This window comes from Mustela nivalis (genome assembly GCF_964662115.1).
Source record: "Mustela nivalis genome assembly, chromosome: 4".
Lineage (NCBI taxonomy): Eukaryota > Metazoa > Chordata > Mammalia > Carnivora > Mustelidae > Mustela > Mustela nivalis.
Window position 1 is genome coordinate 25,440,718 of NC_139023.1, and position 18,322 is coordinate 25,459,039.

The window sequence follows — 18,322 nt, forward strand, 5'->3', positions numbered from 1 at the left end:
AAAAAACCCAAGGACAAAGCAACTAACTCATATTTAGTAGGTTTTCTACGAAAAACCTCCAGATCTTTATATAGTTCAAACATCTTTTCATTAGATTTCTGCTTATCTCTTCTACACCCTACTTTGTGCCAAGCAGTTTTTATATACATGAATTTAATCCCTACATGGTATTTTACAATACAATCCTCATGTAAAGCAAAAATGAAGGATTAAAAACTGAAAATTTAATTGGGCGCCTGGGTGGTTCAGTTGATGAAGCAACTGCCTTCAGCCCAAGTCATGATCCTGAAATCCTAGGATCAAGTGCCACAATGGCTCCCTGCTCCGCAAGGAGTCTGCTTCTCCTTCTGACCCTCTCCCCGTCATGCTCTCTCTTTCTCTCTCTCTCAAATAAAATCTTTAAAAACAAAAACAAAAAAAAAACCTTAATATGTACTTATTAAAAAAAAAAAACCTGAAAATTTAAATGCTATTTTACTTGTGATACTTCTTGACCCAAGAAAACAAATATACAACTATAATTCTTTAGTAAACTTAGCCCCTGCTTAATTAAGTTTCTAGGTAGCCAGAAACAAGTTCAGTTTGCCACAAAACAGTATATTTAGCCAAAACTTGGACAAATAAAACATGACAAAATTGGAGACAGCATAATGCAATGGTTAAGATGTTTTAACAATGAACCAGACACCAAAAAAGCTGGGGAGAACTCTCATAGCAAGGACTCTTCTCAGTTAGGGCAAGGTGATGATGCACCAAGCTAAATACTAGAACACAGGTTTGGTGAACATGCCTTCCCCAGTACTTTCTAAGTTTTAATTCCCTATCACCATTAAAATGCTAGAAACAAAAAATTATAAGCTTTCCCTAGAAAAATTAAGTGTTATGGGTTGAAATTTTCCATAGGATAAGATAAACTTATAAGCTCTTCAAATAAAATTTTAGTAAAAAATACAAAGACATTTGACAGTAATACTCAGAGAAGATAGAAGACTTCCCTCCAATACATTTAAACAAGCTGAATATAGAAAAATTAAACAATGTGCAATCAGAAAGTAAGCTTTAAGAATTACAACCAAGAACTTATACCAACAAAATGAAAGGAATAGATTAGCTCACAAAAAAACTGCATTTAACATTGATTCTTGAACAATTTAAAAAACAGGGTATGAAAAAATTGCAACGACTTTTATAACTATAAGCTACACAAATTACAACTTTGTGAGTAAGAATAGGGTTAGGAACTGGGTTGGATACACAGATTTTAATGATAAAATTTCACAAGATAGCAATGAGTGAAAAAAACTTCCAAATTTGGGGATATTTTTAAGTGAAGAAGAATCCCTTTCAGCATCCCTTATGTTAATTCTATTTCCATGTCTCACATCTTCCCTCCATTTACTTTTTTAAAAATGCAGACATACCTCACGTTGCCATGCTTTGCTCTATTATACTTCCCAGCGAAGTTTTTCAAATTGAAGTTTGTGATAACAGCATATCACCTATCAGTGCCATTTTTCCAATAGTGTTTGCTCACTTTGTGTCTCTGTAACATTTTGGTAATTCTTGCAATATTTCAAACTTTTTCAATATTGTATTTGTTACGGCGATCTGCTTGATGTTACTATTGTACTTATTCTGGTAGCTATGAATTGCAACCATTTAAGATGGTGAACTTAATCACTAAATACTGTGTGTGTACTGATTGCTCTACTGGCCAACCATCACCTGTCTGTCTCCCTCTTCTCAGGCTCCATAGTCCCTGAAGCACAATATTGAAATTAGTTCAATTTATAACACTCTAAGGGTCTAAGAGTTCAAGGGTAAGAGTCCACATGCCTCTCACTTTAAGTTTAGGGAGGAAGGCATGTCGAAGGCTGGCACCAGTTGGCAAATGTGTAAATGCAGAGAAAAGTTCTTAGAGAAGATTAAAAGTGCTAAACTATAGCGAACACGTCAATGCCAAGAAAGTAAAAACACCTTACTGCTAATACAGAGAAAGTCTGAGTGGTCTGGAGAGAAGAGTGAATCAGCCCCCATATTATATTCCCTTAGGCCAAAGGCTAATCCAGAGCAAGGCCCTTATAATCCTCTTCAATTCTATGAAGGCTGACAGAGGTGAGTTAGCCTTAGAAAAATAGTGTGAAGCCATTAGAGGCTGATGCACGAGGTCTGAGGAAAGAAGCCATGTCCAGAACACAAAGTGCAGGGTGAAGCAGCACGTGCTGATGTAGAAGCTGTAGTAAGTTCCCCAGAAAACCCAGCTAAGGGAATTGATAAAGGTGGCCACACTAAACAGCAGATTTTCATGGAGACAAAACAGCCTTCTGTTGGAAGGAGATGCCATTGCAGACTTCCACAGCTGGAAAGAAGTCAAGGCCTGGCTTCAAAGTTTCAAAGGAGAGAGGCTGACTCTCTGGTGAGGGGCTAATGCAGCTGGTGACTTTAAGCTCAAGCAAATGCTCACCATTCTGAAAGTCCTAGGGCCCTTAAGAATTAACCTAACTCCACTCTGCCTGTGCTGTAGAAATGGAACAACAAAGCCTGACGATAGCACATCTGTTGACAACATGGTTTACTGAACATTTCAAGCCCACCGAGGAGTCTACTGCTCAGAAAAAAGGATTCCTTTCCAAATATTACTGCCCATCCACAATGCACCCGGTCACCTAAGAGCTCTCTCTCTGTTGAGACATACAGTAATAGATTAATGTTTTCATGCCTCATAACAAAATATCCATTCTACAACGCATGGATCAAGGACTCATTTAGACTTTCAAGTCTTACTACTGAAGAAAAACATTTCATAGGACTACAGCTGCCACAGACAGAGTGATTCCTCTGATGGATCTGGGCAAAGTAAGTTGAAAACCTTCTGGAAAGGATTCATCATCTTCATCATTCGAGATGCCCTTAAGAACATTCATGATTCATGGAGAAAGATCCAAATAGCCACATGAACAGGAGTTTGGAAGAAGTGGATTCCAAACCTCATGGAGGACTTTAGGGGTTCCAGACTTCAGCAGAGGAAGGAAGTGCAGGTGTGGTGGAAATAACAAGAGAACTAGAATGAGAAGTGGAGCCTGAAGATGGGACTGCATTGTTGCGGGCTCATGATAAAACTAGAAGAGATGAGGGGTTGCCTCCCTGGGTGAGCAAAAAAAAAAAGTGGTTTCTTGATATGGAACCTACTCCTGGTAAAGATGCGGTGAAGACTGTTGAAATGGCCAAAAAAGGATTCAGAATATTACCTAAACTTAGTTGAAAAAACAGCAGCAGAGTTTGGGAGGACTAACTTCATTTCGGAAGGAGGGTCTACTGTGAGTAAAATGCTATCAAACAGCATCACTGCTATAGAGAAATCAACTGTTCATAAAAGGAAGAGTCAATGAATGTGGCAAACTTCACTGTTGTCTTATAAGAAATTGCCACCCCAACCTTCAGCAACAACCACCCTGATCATCGGCAGTGTTCAATTTCAAAGCAAGACCCTGTAATCAGCAAAAACAGGACTTGCTCTAAGCTCAGACAATGGTTAGGATTTTTTTTTAGTGTGAAAATACTTTTTAATTAAGGTATATACATTGTTTTGTCAACATAATACTATCACACTTAAGAGATTCCACTATAAAAACTTTGATATGCACCTGGAAACCAATTCATTTGACTCACTTTATTGCTGTGGAACTGATCCCACAGTATCTCTCAGGTATACCCCTACCAGCTTTGATGTAGATTTCATATACCACAAAACCCGCCAATTTGAAACATTCAACTGAATGGCTTTTCACATTTATAGAATATACAGAATAGTACAACCATTACAAGTGCCTAACTTCAGGACATTTTCATCACCTGAATAAGAAACCTTGTATGTATCGGTAATCACTCCCCATTTTCCCGTGACCTCAGTCCTGGCAACCACGCTGTCTCTACAGATTTACCTGTTCTGTATATTTATTGTAATTAAACCATACAATATTCAGTTCTTTGGAACTGGCTTCTTCGGCTTAGCATAATGTTTTCAAGGTTCACACATTGTAACAGATATCAATACTTCATTTCTTTTTTACTGCCACATAGTATTCCATGATATGGATATACCATATTTTATCTATCCATTCAACATTTGATGGACTTTTATTTCCATTTTTTTGGCTATGATAAACCATGCTGCTAGGAATATTCATGTATAAGTTTTTCTGTGAATATTTATCAATTTTCCAAGGCATATCTGTAGAAGTGAAATTCCTGGGTCATATAGTAACTATGTTTAACCTTCTGACTGTTTTCTAAAACAGCTGCACCTTTTCCCAATTCTACCATCAGTGTATGAGAGTTCTAACTTCTGCATATCTTCACCAAACACCTGTTACTTTCTTTTTGATGGTAGCCATCCTATTCTGATGGATGCAAAGTGATACTTCCTCTACTTACTAAACCCAAATATTCTTTAAAAGATCTTTTTTTAACCACTCCTTCCCCATTAGGTGACATTAAGTCATTGATAGTAGATTTGATGAGTAATGTCAGCATATCCCTGTACTCGTCTGTGTGAGTTGTTCTGAAATCTAGATGTTTTATGCTGTTTACATGTTCTGTAAATGAAACTCCAATTTTTCTAGCAGTCTAACAAAAGGAATCAATCTTGTAACACATTCATTAATTCCACTTTGAATTTAAATACAAAATGTTGACATTATTACCAAAGTGCACTACCACCTTACTAATAAATTGCAAAAAGTTATTTAAAGGATTCTTTTAACCAAAAAATCTTTTTTGAAATTTTTTTATTAGTCTAATGGTTATGTTGGTACTCCACTACTATGCTCACTTAAGAGTACAAAGTTACTTAATAGTGAAGAGTGTTCAAACCCTTACTTCAAAAACTCTGTCCCCTAAGCTACTAGCAAATAAACAGAACTGATTAGGTCCTGAAATAGAAATCAACTCTAAAGGATTCAATGTCTTTGAACCTTCAGTCAATATGCTGTATTCAAGCTAATGATTACAATGAAATAATTCTGACAATTTGTTGAAGAACCACTGTATCATACAATCTGTATAAATATCAACAACAAATTCCACTAACCTGGCATTTTCTTCTTCTGGCCTTTCAACTTCATTTTCATCTACCAAAAAAAATACATAAATAAATAAATAAAATTAACAAACAAACCACTATTAAAGAAACCAGTATTATGAAAATCTGAAGTGATCATCACAAGCACTAACCTAGGTCCTTTGCCAAATCACTGTGCACATGCACGTCCCATGGGCCTATAAGCACATCCAAAGTTAGATCACCTTATAATGACTTAACAAAATATGTCTTTTATGAAAAAAAAAAAAATCAGACTTTACTTGTATAAAATTAAGCTTAATTTAAGAGGCATCAACTATTTCTAGATCTTTGTTAAGGAAACCCTACACATTTACATTTCAAAGAACATGACTAATGTTAAATCTTTCCACCAAAAGTAATGAATTTTACAAGTCTGTCAAAATCAAAGATTGTCAAAGTCACAGCATCAAGGAGCTGCATGATGCCCAAACGTGCACATTTACTACACTAAAGAATATACATTTTAGGCAAGGAACACATGTTAACTTTCAAATCTTCTTATCAGTAACAGACAAGAAGAGACTGTGACTTAATGAAAAGTTAAAAACCAGATATCAAGTCCCTTTCAAGAGGGAAGTATAAAGTGCCCTGAACTTATTTTGGGGAAAAAAAGATACATACGAAATAACTGAAAACTCTAAGGCTAAGGGACATGAAATACTTTTAATGATGTGGGTTAAAGAGCACTCTCTTAAAAATGAAAAACTTCACCTTAATACAGGAGACATTCGGGGTTTTCTTTATGGGCCATAATGTATTCCATCTCTCTCTCTCTTAATTAATTATTTTTAAAGCACGACTTTCAGACAAGGAGGTACCCTTGCAGGTGCATTCCATACAAACTGACCATCAAGAAACAAGACGTTAGTTTTACAGCATCAACTTTATTTAGCTATTATTACAGAAAGACTGTTTCTGATAGAAAGGGACGGGGAGGGCATCCTACAGCCAAGGGGCAAGTAGAGACACACCAACAGAGCTCAGAATGGAGGTAAACAGTAGGGGAAAGAGCGCGGAGACCGGGCGGCCGGGAAGCCCTCGCGGGGAGGAGGGCGAGGCGGGGGCCCGGCCCCGCGCCCACCCCGACCGCCCCCGGGTGACTGCGCGGTGGGGGCGCGGGCGGCGCGGAAGGGGAGGCCGAGGGGAGGCCGGGGAACGCGCACGCCTCGCTCGGCCTAAGTCAGGCCGGAGGAGGCTCCGTACGAGAGGCCCCAGCGGCGGCGTGAGGGGCCCGGGACGCCGGCCGTTTGCGGGCCGCGAGGGAAGGCCTGAGAGAACCCGGGAGTGAGAGAAGGGACAGGAAGTTCCGTACCGCCATAGAGCCACTCTTCCTCCTCATCCCCTCCGGTCCCGCCGCTCAGCTCCGACACTAGGCGCTCGACCTCGCCGGCCGACATGGCCGCCCCGAGCACAACTTAAAGGCGGCGATCAACAGCCCCCTCCAACCCCTTCCCAGCCTCGCTGCCCAGGGGCGCGAGAGGGGCGCGAACCCGCCGGCGAGCGAACGAAGAAAGCGCGAGACTCAAATCCCAGGAAGGCGGCCGCGGCGCTGGAGGCTGCAAACAAGACGGCTCCAGCGGCGCTCCGCCTGCGCACGCGCAGGAGCAGCCAAGCGCCGCGGCGTCTTTAAGAGGCTTCGCTTCCGCGGCGCCGTCCACCTGGGCCCGGTTGCGCTTGCGCGCTGTAGTTGGCTCCGCCCCCGCGGAAGCCCGCTTTGCCTTTTTAGCGTGGTTTTCTCCCGTGGCGGCGTCCTGAGTCGGCAAGGGTTCCCCTCCCCCAACCTTTCCTCTAATAATCCTATTGCCTTTGCTGGCCGGTGCACCATTGTTTCCTCATCCCCCTGATGCTTTCTTTCTCTTCTCAACTGTTTTTCTGTTTTTTAATCTTATGAAAGCTCTTGTTTTCGTTCTTCATGGGTTGTGTCTGCCTTAATACAGAATTGTTACCTTATCGCTCCGGTTTCTTATTAGAGAAAGCATAATTCGTGCCTACTTTGTTGAAAATTCAATTTTAAGGGCAAACGAAAGTCAAGCTAATGAAAAGTGCATTCTCTTTGGTAAAATAAAACATTACAGTTAAGGTCGAAGACTCCCTCATACACTACCCTCCCTTGCAGAAGTATCCCTTGTTGGCTGTTTGGTGTGAATCCTCAGATAATCTATACATTTACTTTATGTGCTTTTGGTGGAAGAACTTGAGATTAAAGAGTCTTAAAGGGTACAATACTGTATATCATTCTGCGGATTGCTTTTTTTTTTTTTTTAACAGTGTTTTGGAGAGCCTTTCCATGTTAATATATTTAAACTATATTCATTTTTAAATGCTTCTCAATATTCCTATAGCATGGCTATCACAAAATGAATATGGTTATTTCCCTAGTGATGTACATTTAGATTGCTTTCAACTTTTCACTTTAACCAAAAAACCAAAACACTACAATGAATAACCTTGTAAATGACTTCTTGCAGGTCTGTACAAGTATTTCTCCAAGACCATAAAGTTTGTGCAGTTTTTATTTTAGTAGATAATGCCACATTTTCAGGCTACTTTTGAACACATTTTTCAGGGAGAAGACGATAGATGGGTCAAAATTGGTGTTCTAGTTCTTAACTGCGACTACCTAGTTGCATGACCTCAGGTAATTAACTTCTCTTTGCTTCACTTTTCTCATCCTTAAAATGGAAAAGCTGAATTTGATGATCTCTATAGTTTCTTTTGGTCCAAAAGTTTTCAAACAGGACTCTCACTTTTCAACAGAGAGAAATTCATTCTAGTTTACAAATCAATCAATGGGTTTACTTGCTGTCCAGTCACTAAATATTGTTCTTCATATAACAATTATTGAATATCTGCTGTTTAAGAACCCAGAAAGTAAAGATAGGAGTAAAGCATAGTCCTTGCCCCTGAAGAGCTCTCACTTTATTGAGAAAGTCCGAAGGGTCTTAATTCACTCCCCTATAAGAGTAAAAGGTGGATATGCTTTAATAGAAACACAAAGGAAATGTTTACATCCCAAAAATGGCACATCATCTCCCATTATTTAAACAAATCCTGTGGTTTTAATCCCCCACCCACCCACTACCACCTTCCTTTGAAGATTCAATTGCTAGGCCCAGTCTCACTTACCTGATTAGGATAATCCTTTGCATAGTTCGAAACTCTAATAAGGTATGGCCAACATTGTGAAATCTTTCCTGAATTCCATTTTATCTCCTTCCATTTCTTTGTTCTATAAATATTTATGAAGAGTCTACCATGTGCCAGGGGCTCTTCTAAGCTATGTAGATTCAGCAGTGAGTAAATCAAAGTCCTTCCTCTTGTGAAGCTTTCACTCTAATGAGGAAAGGCAGAAAATAAACATATACATGTACAGCATGCCAAGCTGTGATAAGGATTATAAATAAGAGTAGGATGGGGGACCTAGGAAAAAATGATAAATAGGGATTAGGTGCAATTTCATATCAAGAGGTCAGGGGAAAACTATTCTAATAAGGTGATCTAAGGGTAGAGAGCTAAATGGAGAAAAGAAGTAAGCCATTGTAGATTTCTGGGTGAAGCCCTATCAGACAGAAAGAATAGGAAGTACAGAGGCCCTAAGGCAGAAACATACTTGGTACATTCAAGGAACCCCAAATGAACTGAGGTGGAAGAAGTGAGAAAGAGGATATAAGAGAGGTCAGCGTGATTGGAAGGTGGGTAGGGTAGTATACTCTTTAACACCCTGTTGCTTCTATGGCCTGTGCCCATCACATCCTCTAGTGATTAGTTGACTATGTATCTGTTTCCCTAGGACTTTTCACTAGATGAAGTCCTCTTTCAAACAGGGCATCTTCTTATATGTCACTTATTTGTGATATGGTACCTAACACGCAGTAGATCTTGGCATGTACTGACAGTAATGGAATGAAGATTTCACATTCTGCTTCACAGTATCATAACGCAAGCTCATAGTCCTGTCTATTTCTTAATGCATGAGTCTATAATGAACTTTGGTGGTTTCGCGGGAGAGACAATTGCCTTCTGCTGAGAATCATCTTGCTCCATTCAGCTGCCCAAAATAAGCTTGTCTTTCAAGGCTCTACTTAAACGGAAGAGTTGATGAATATTTACTGAAGCATCAGAATCACCTTTATGGTGGAGGTAGCATTGCAGCTAAGCTTTGAAAATAAAGATTTTCACAAGCAGAGAAGCCCATAAATCACTAATAACCACTCTGAAAAGGCCTCTTCCTTCCTTGCTTTTAAACTGAGTTCTTTGCCTGGATAAACTTCCTTAGTTAAAAATGTCTTTTTCTCTCTATTCACCAGGGAAGAATTCAAAGATAGATAGTTTGAAGATATTATATAAACTTATGAACTTATCAAACTACAATATTCCATAGATTCTGACTGTATTTATTTGTTTTCCATTTTATCAGTGTGTGTGTGTGTGTGTGTGTGTGTGCACGCACGCGCGCGCGGTTTGTTGGTTCTCAGCCAAAAAAAAAAAAAAAAGGCAGAAGCGCCTGTGTGGCTCAGTTGTTAAGCCTCTGCTTTAGGCTCAGGTCACAATCCCAGGGTCCTGGGATGGAGCCCTGCACTGGGCTCTCTGCTCAGTGGGGTACCTGCTTCTCTCTCCCACTCCCCAGGCTTGTGTTCCCTCTCTTGCTGTGTCTCTCTCTGTCAAATGAGCAAACAAAATCTTAAAAAAAAAAAAAAAAGACAAAACCAAAAACAAGGCATCAATTTTAATGTATCTATCTCCGGGAAGTACCAAAAGGGGTTGCTTAATAGGTGATGATTAAAATGATGGCAAGACGTGTACATCAAATAAAAGTGCCTTGCTCAGTGGCTAATAGATAGTGAGTACTCATAAATGTGTTTTGTATGAATGTGGCATTTGGCCCAACTATGTTCTTTCTTGACAACTTTAGTTATGCCACTTAAATCTCAATGTTCTTCAGTTTCTTCATCAGTAAATTGATACGTTAAAATAACATATTACACCTGCTTCCTGGAAGGATAACAAAGCTAAATGAGGTTTCAAATGTCAAAACATTTAACATATTAGAGGCAAAATGGTGCTATGCTATGGTTTAGGCCTTTCATCCATTGAATGACCTGAATGTAGAGTTTTCCTTCCTTTCTAGATACTTCAACGGGGAATTAAGCCCCAATTATCCATCTTCCTCTACATTCTGATATATTTTAATACAAAATCTTATATTCCTAGTTCATTCTAGAAAATTGTGTCATCTACTTGCATGTATACTATCACATAAACTGCACTTTCTTTAAGGGTGAGAACAAATTTATTCCTGTAGTCACCAGATAAGTGCTCAAGTAAATCCTTAAGCCAAATATTGAATGTGAAGGACTTAGAAATTAGGTGAAGGGAGATGTGCTTGATTTTATGAGGAATAGGAAATAATTGTTATTTATTTTGAGCAAAGAAGTACATATCACATTGGAATAAGGTAAATCTGATTATCTTAAGCAAGCAATTTCAGCAGAAATCCATTTGACCCCACCATAATGTCTGACAGCAAGGAATGGGTTTTTCCTGGATTCTCTTCTCTCTTCTCTCTAACCTGTCTGCCAGAGTCATTTCATCCAGTCCCGTGACTTTTTTTTTAAAGATTAATTTATTTATTTGGGAGAGAGAGAGAGAGAGAAGGAGCACATGAGCAGAGGGAGGGACCAGCAGAGAAGGAGAGAATCTCAGGCAGACTCCCTACTGTGCATGTATCCTGACACAGTCTCCTCATGGGGCTCCATCTTAAGACCCTGAGATCAGTGGGGTACCTAGGTGGCTCAGTGGGTTAAAGCCTCTGCCTTTGGCTCAGGTCATGATCCCAGGGTCCTGGGATCAAGTCCCACATTGGGCTGTCTGCTCAGCAGGGAACCTGCTTCATCCACCCACCCCCTGCTGTTCTTCCTGCTTGTGATCTCTGTCTGTCAAATAAATAAATACAATCTTAAAAAAAAAAAAAAGATCCTGAGATCACAACCTGAGCTGAAATCAAGAGCTGGGTGCTTAAGAGACTGTACCAGCCAAACACCCCTAATCCCATGACTTTTAATACCACCTATGTGATATGTGTCATTGACAGTCAATGACTCCCAGCTTTCCATCTGCAGTCTCAACTTTTCCTTGCGCTTACTCCAATGCTTCACGGACGCCTCCCTTGGATATTTAATAGGCATGGGAAATTTATCCCCAAACAGAACTTGTGAACTGACCTCTCAAACCTGTCCTTTCCCCCTCCCACACTCCCTCTTAGTATCAATTACCATCATCCAACATTATTCCAGCCAAAACCCAAAGAGTGACCCTTGATTCCTCTCTTTCCTTTTTGAGTCCTTCTCACACCTAAGAAAGCCTACTAGCCAGGCTCATAGTTCTTCTCCCTATAAAATATATCCCAAATCTGTCTAATTCCTTCCATTTCTACTGCCTCACTGCCTTTCAAGTAACACAAACATTTCAGTGGCTTCCTGTTACACATAAAGTAAAACTCAGACTTCCTACCATGTGACCTATGAGTCCCTTCATGATCTGGTAGCCCTGGGGTTCCACGTGGCCTGGTTTCACTGGTCACGCAATATACAACATTCCAGGGTCTTCCACATCTCCTCATTCTTAGTCACTCTTTGTCAACACTTTTAGTATCATTCCCTCACATTCTCTGTGCTTATTCCCTCCCCGTGTCTTCAGGCCTACATCCCAACTCTACATTTACCTCTTGGTGCCTATTTTATATACACGTCTAATATTCTCAAGATTTTTAGCAGAAGGATGTCTTTACTCATTTACTGAAGCTGAAATCTAACTTCCTTCCAAGGGCAGCACTTCTCCTACTCTTTCTATACCAGATGCCCACCATTTCCCTTCACCCTATTCTACTGTAGAGCTGGGAGGCAGCATTGTCACATCCCTGGTTCATGTGGGCCACCCCTGAACCATTATGGTTCCACTTTCCAGGCCAGCTTAGTTCATTAGAAAACTGAATCGGAGGGAGAACAGATGTAGACTGGGAAATGACAGGGGATCATTGCTCTTGTCCAGTTGAGTGATGATGGTAGAGTAAGGCATTGACTTGGCAAGGACGGATGGGCCTAAGGGGCTGGAGTCTAGGATTTCTGAAATAGATCGAGGTCTGGTGCCAATGAGATGAGGGGAGATGGAGAAAATGAAAACGAGATCAGCCGGTTTTTCATGAGATTTGAGCGCTATAACGCACGAGACAGCCATCTATAAACTACGAAACATTACACATCACTTGGTTGTTTTTATCTTCTCTGGCGTTTTTTAGTTTAGATGGGCAAAGCCACTTTTAGAGATCCAAGGAAAATGTCAAATTTCAGATTAGCTTTTATCATTCCCGAGATTTTTCAAGATGCAGGGAAAGATAATCCGAGCACAGGAAGAGGAAAAAAAACACACGCGCGCACACAAACGAACAGCAGTTGAGCTATTCACAGACCTTTCCTCCCAGACCCGAGCCCCGGAGCCCCGCCCACTTCTTCCCAGCCCCACAGTCCTTCCGCGGTTCTCCTCCCTAGCCAATCACGCTCCGTCTACGTCATCAACATGCGCTGCCGACACCGGACAAGTCAGAGGCAGCACCACGTGTACTGTGTTGACTGTCAAAGCGTCAAGGAACCCAATTCCCGGAAGCTGTGAGTTCTAAAAGAAGTTCCTGTACGCGAGTGCTCCCAGTCTGCGAACCCCCCCAATCATGAGCGCCCCGGGAGTGCTCTCCTTTACCCAGCAAGGCTGGGAGCAGGTGCTGGCCAAAATGAAACGGGCTCTGGTCTATCTGGACGCCCCCTGCGCGGAGAGCCTGCACTGGGGCTGCGGCTCCACGCGGCTTCTGGAGGCGGTGGGAGGTCCTGCGTGTCACCTGCGGGAGTTCGAGCCCGCAGCTGTCGGTGGTGGAGCCGAGCAGCCCAAGGCGGTGTTTGTGCTGAGCTGCCTGCTGAAAGGCCGGACGGTAGAGACCCTACGGGATATCATCTGTCGCAGTCATTTCCAGTATTGTGTGGTGGTCACAGCGGTGAACCACGCCGTCCACCTCACCGCTAATCACGTGCCGGCGGCTGCCGCGGCGGAGCTGGAAGGGCAGCCGGTGTTCGAGCAACTGGAGGAGAAACTGTGCGAGTGGATGGGCAATATGAACTACACCGCCGAGGTGCTGCACGTCCCGTTGTTGCTCGCACCTGTTGCTCCCCACCTTGCCTTGACTCCAGCCTTTGCTTCCCTTTTTCCACTGCTGCCCCAGGATGTGCATCTCCTTAACAGTGCCCGACCAGACAAGAGGAGGCTAGGAAGCCTGAGTGAGGTGGATGCCACCGTCCTGCCGCCTGAGCTGCTTCTGCAGATCAGGTGCCTGGTGTCAGGCCTCAGTTCTTTGTGTGAGCATTTAGGGGTGCGGGAGGAGTGTTTTGCTGTAGGTTCCCTCAGTCGTATCATCGCTGCAGATCTGGCTAATTATGGCCCTGCCAAGAACAGGAGGAAGACTGCCGCAGGCAGGGCATCCGTGGTCTTTGTGGACAGAACTCTGGATCTAACGGGTAAGTGAGATTGCTATGGGTCTTCCTAACCACTCTCCAAAGTTCTGGGACTTTCACTGATTCAGCATATATTTTATTGACACTAACTATATGAGGATACTGAGATGAATTAGATGGACACAGTCTCTGATCTCACAGAGTTTGTCATGTAGAGGGGAATACAGACAAGCAAATTTGCAATTAGAGTCAGTTCGTTAAATCCTGTAGTGGTAAATCCATCTTGAACATGCATTATTTTGTTAAACAACTACATCTAGCCAAAGGTATTGGAGAAATTATGCTGACACTGAAGAGAACTGCACACATGGGAAATTTTTAGAAATGTGCAGATGGCAGTATTCACAGTAATCCTTTATAATGTGGCTCTAATTTGTTGGAGAGATGTTGACATATGAACCAGTGGAAGGAAAACTGTACAACAATACATGGAATTATCATAGACAGTTCAGTTTTAGGCTTCTTTGAAAGAGGTTAATAAATGAACTTGAAGTATTACCAGAAACTGAGATTAAATACTATTGTAGAAAATATTTTCAAGGGTTCATTGATTTATTCTTAGCTGCCATTCTATTGAAGATTAGGTAGATCATCTCATATTTTAATAATGTATCATTTATATGCATAGAGAACAAACATAACCCTTAAGATAGATGAAGAAAAAACACTTTCTGATAGTGACATATGCTTATTTTCAAAGGTCAATTTTATTGTTCTTTAATCAGGTAGATATAATGCTGCTAGGTGTGTAGCCTGGCCACGCCTAACTTCAGGGAGAATGATCAGGAAACTGACATAGGTAATCATTCTCTTTACTAGGTCAGGGAAAAAAATAGAATGAAGTTATAAAACCCACATAGCTGTATTTGAGTTTTTGACCTTATATGATTAATTTTCAGATCATAAAATAGAAAGTAAGCAAAGTGCTAATACCGTGGTGTAAGCTTAATTATGTGACTGGAAAAACAGGTGTCTAGTCTGTCATTGTGATTTAAGTATAAGTAAAAATTGTAACATACCAGAACTCTTGGAGGATTAAAAATCGCTTGAGGAGTTTATGTTTGCTGAATTTTTGAGTGTGTGGTATATACTACTTATACTTCTATTTTTTATATACTTCTACTTTATTTTCCAAATATGATATTGTTTAAAAATTAATCAAGGTCACATAGTGTTGTGCTCTATGACTTCAGTTAGGCAGACATTAAAGTTCAGGTCCTCCAGCATCATGGTAACAGCTCTCTAAAGTCTTAGGCATGACTTCTTTGTATATGACTCTTGAAAGTATAAGTCATCAGAAAAATTTCATATCTTCCCATCACTGAATTACCAGCCTTTGTACATCTGTACCCACACTTTTTCTTTCCTTGCTTTGTTTTAAAAAGGGATATACAGTCCCTGCTATATCTAATGCCAACTTCTTCACCTTTGCAGACTAGGTGTTCCTTGCCCTTTTCACTTCTCTCACAGATTTACCTCTGTCATATACCCTCCCCTGTTCCTAGATCATCATTTGAAAAAAATATTTTTTACTGGATTTTCCTGGTCAGCATACAAACGGAATGTAACATCTCCTTCCTTAACACCTCATGCTCCTCCAGCTTGTTTTATTTTTTGCTCCATTTTATAGCAAACTTGAAAGAGTTGTCCCTATTTGCTGTCTCTGCCATCATCTGCTCCAATTTTCCCCCGCCCCACTTCAGTTAGGATTCCTCCTCTGCAGTACTTCCCAGCAATTTCCTCTGTCAAGATCATGAATGACCATCATATTGCCAAGTCCAGTGTTCAGTTAGCAGGATTCATTTTGCTCAGGCTCAAAGCAGCATCTGACACAGCAGAGTATAGGATGCAAAGAGTTAAAAAAATAATATTAAAAGATGCACAAAAGATATATAGATACACAGTTTCTTGTGTAACCCCATCAGAATGTAAATCTGACATGTTATTTGTTCGCTCACAGCCCTCCCACAGCCTTCCATCACGCCTACTATCAAATCCAGATTCCTTACCATTGTTTTCAAGGCCATACGTGACCTGCCTGTATGTAGCTTTCCTACCTCGTCTCCCACTCATCTCCCCTCACACATTACTTTCCCACCACACTGTCCACCTGGCCGTCCCTCAACATGCCAATACATCCCAGCCTCTGAGCCTTTGGAGTTTTTCTGCAGCTCACCTTGGAATGTTCTTCCTTCAGCTTTCTCTATGGCTTTCTCGTTCACTTCCTTTGAATCTCTGCTCAGATTTCTGCTTCTCAGACCAGCCTTCCCTGACCACCTTCTTTAGCTACTCTGTAACCCTGGTTGGGATTAGTTTGTTCCTGTGGTCCTAGTAACATATAAATCAAAGTCTTTTTAATGGATACCTTTTGAATAACCACTCAAACTATCTTCAAGATGAAAAGATTAATAATTCATTTTTGTCAAAGATGTTTCAAAGTGGTATTATCATCCCATGTTGATAATATTCAGGGCTGATGTTCAGTTGGTACATAGCTTTATTGTAAAGCCTGTTTTTCAAACATGTAAATTCTTCTGTATTAGTGACTAAAGAGAACTCCTCTTTCTTGGGACTACAAGTCGCCCAATACTGTTGCCTGGTGGAGAAGAGTGCTAGGGCCCCGGAGAGTACTGGGGTGGACACAGCTGGTCTTCCAGAGCTGCTGAGGGTGCTGAGGCAGCGAGGGTGGGTCGTGATAGTTGTGGAGATGCAGCACTTGCCCTTTGCTCCAACGTGGCCCCAAACTGAGTCAGGTGGTAGGTAGGTGGTTTGGTGGCCTTAATTGTGGCCATGGGTGCTCTCTGTCCTTGGTCCAGATTCTGGTGTCCAGGAACACACCTGATCACCATGCTCAATTTTTTTTCTGATCTGTCTTGAATGTAACAAGCCTAAGGAGCTGGCGAGTCATAACAATGAATTTAATGGAGGAACTGTTACAAGAGTTTGGTGTGGATTCTTTTTTTTTTTTTTTTTAAGATTTTATTTATTTATTTGACAGAGACAGTCATAGCGAGTGAGAGAGAACACAAGCAGGGGGAGTGGGAGAGAGAGAAGCAGGCTTCCTATCGAGCAGGGAGCCTGGTGTGGGGCTCGATCCCTGGGCCCTGGGATAATGACCTCAGCTAAAGGCAGATGCTTAACATCTAAGCCATCCAGGTGCCCCCATTGGTATAGATTCTTACCTCAAACTGTGACTTAGATTAGTGCATTGTTTAGCCGGTAATAACTGCAGCATACAAAAGATTACACCACCAATTTCTAAAAATGAAAAGCTGATTTGGAAATTATTGGAATGATTTGAATGGTCTGAATTTCAACTTGACAGCAGTTTTAATATAGAGATCAAAAAGAAATACATTTTTAGGTTTTGATTTAGGTGTGAATATCAATAAACACATTATTTTATTTAGTTTATTATTGTTAAATATTTTGGATACATCCTTGATAATTTACCATTAGCAGATTTATATGCTGATATATCTTTTTAGATGTAAAATTAGCACTATGAAAAATAACCTCCAACAATTCATAAGTATCCAACATTCTTAACATCCTCCTACAGTACAGATAAACTTCTTTCTCATCTTTTTGTCATCATCTTTGTAGGAAGTAATATTAATTTGTCTAATATTTGGTTTATTTTTTTCAGCAAACATTTATTGGAGGCTTGCTGTATGCCAAGTATTGTTTCAGATCTAGGGAAACAAGATAGACAATTTCCTTGCTCTCCTGAAGCAGTTGATAAGCTCTCAGCACTTAAAAACATAGAAAGTTTGTTGTAATTATTTGAGAAGTAAATGGTCGCTGATGTATGTGGCTTACTTTTACCATGTGTAGACCACCCAGAAGCTTCTCTCTCTGAAGACAGAGTACGTTAGGCATGTTTGCGTAGGGGATTTAAGTACAACATTCTATGGACTGTTCTGGCTTCTGATTTGTTTCAGAAGAGAATTAAAAGGTAGATGTGATTTATGAATCTCTGAAAGGTTTGAGTCTGGTTTCCTTTCCATTCTCTTTTGGCTCTTAGGATCGACTAGAGTGCTTCAAGTCCAAAATAAAAAGGTAGGAGGCGGCAGTAACTCTGGGAATTAAATTTCTTCTCCTGGTTCAGTTCTTCTGAATTTTAGTTCTGTGTAAACTTTTAAGTTAATTCAATTAAAGTGTGCTGTGAAATGTGTAAGCCAATGATTCACAGACCTGTACCCCAGGACAAATAATACACTATATGTTAATAAGAAAAAAGATTTACTTCCGATACAAAGGGTCACTCCTATTCCTGGGGTTATGATACACTGATGCATTTATATTTGCTTTAAGATGTTTATATTATTTGTTAAAGTATTGAAATTTGAGACTATTAATACTAAATGTTTGAGAGAACGTTACTTTTCTCACACTCTACCTATCTAAGCTCTTTTAATTTTCAGTGGTTCTTTGAAGTATTACACATTTTTTTACATTTTACAGATGAGGAAACAGAGAAATTGAGGAGTTAAGTAACTTGCCCAAGATCACACAGCTAGTAAGTAGCAGTTAGGATTTGAAACTTGGCAGAGTACTCCAGAGCTTATGCTCAGAACCCATCTTATATAAATTACTACTGAGAAATGTTTGAGAAGCCTTGTCTTAAATAGCACAGATGCTGCTG

At 40.6% G+C, this 18,322-nt stretch overlaps 2 protein-coding genes across 33 annotated transcripts in view; one reads left to right on the forward strand and one right to left on the reverse strand.

Moving 5' to 3' along the window:
• Positions 1-6,777, reverse strand: part of FIP1L1 (factor interacting with PAPOLA and CPSF1) — a 78,155-nt gene extending 71,378 nt beyond the window's left edge. For 14 of the 31 annotated variants that reach the window (XM_082728329.1, XM_082728325.1, XM_082728315.1 and 11 more), the window contains exons 1-2: positions 6,435-6,769; positions 5,090-5,129 (exon numbers count right to left, since the gene is read on the reverse strand). In XM_082728329.1, the coding sequence (XP_082584455.1) occupies positions 5,090-5,129; positions 6,435-6,461 (67 nt within the window). In that variant the 5' untranslated portion in view covers positions 6,462-6,769. Of the gene's footprint in view, positions 1-5,089; positions 5,130-5,232; positions 5,278-6,434 lie in introns of all 31 variants that reach the window. The other 17 variants (XM_082728323.1, XM_082728321.1, XM_082728307.1 and 14 more) reach the window with 8 other exon arrangements.
• Positions 6,778-12,679: 5,902 nt separating this feature from the next.
• SCFD2 (sec1 family domain containing 2) overlaps positions 12,680-18,322 on the forward strand; it is a 439,667-nt gene continuing 434,024 nt past the window's right edge. The window contains exon 1 of one of the 2 annotated variants that reach the window (XM_082728303.1): positions 12,680-13,677. In XM_082728303.1, the coding sequence (XP_082584429.1) occupies positions 12,843-13,677 (835 nt within the window). In that variant the 5' untranslated portion in view covers positions 12,680-12,842. The remainder of the gene's footprint in view (positions 13,678-18,322) is intronic. The other variant, XM_082728304.1, reaches the window with a different exon arrangement.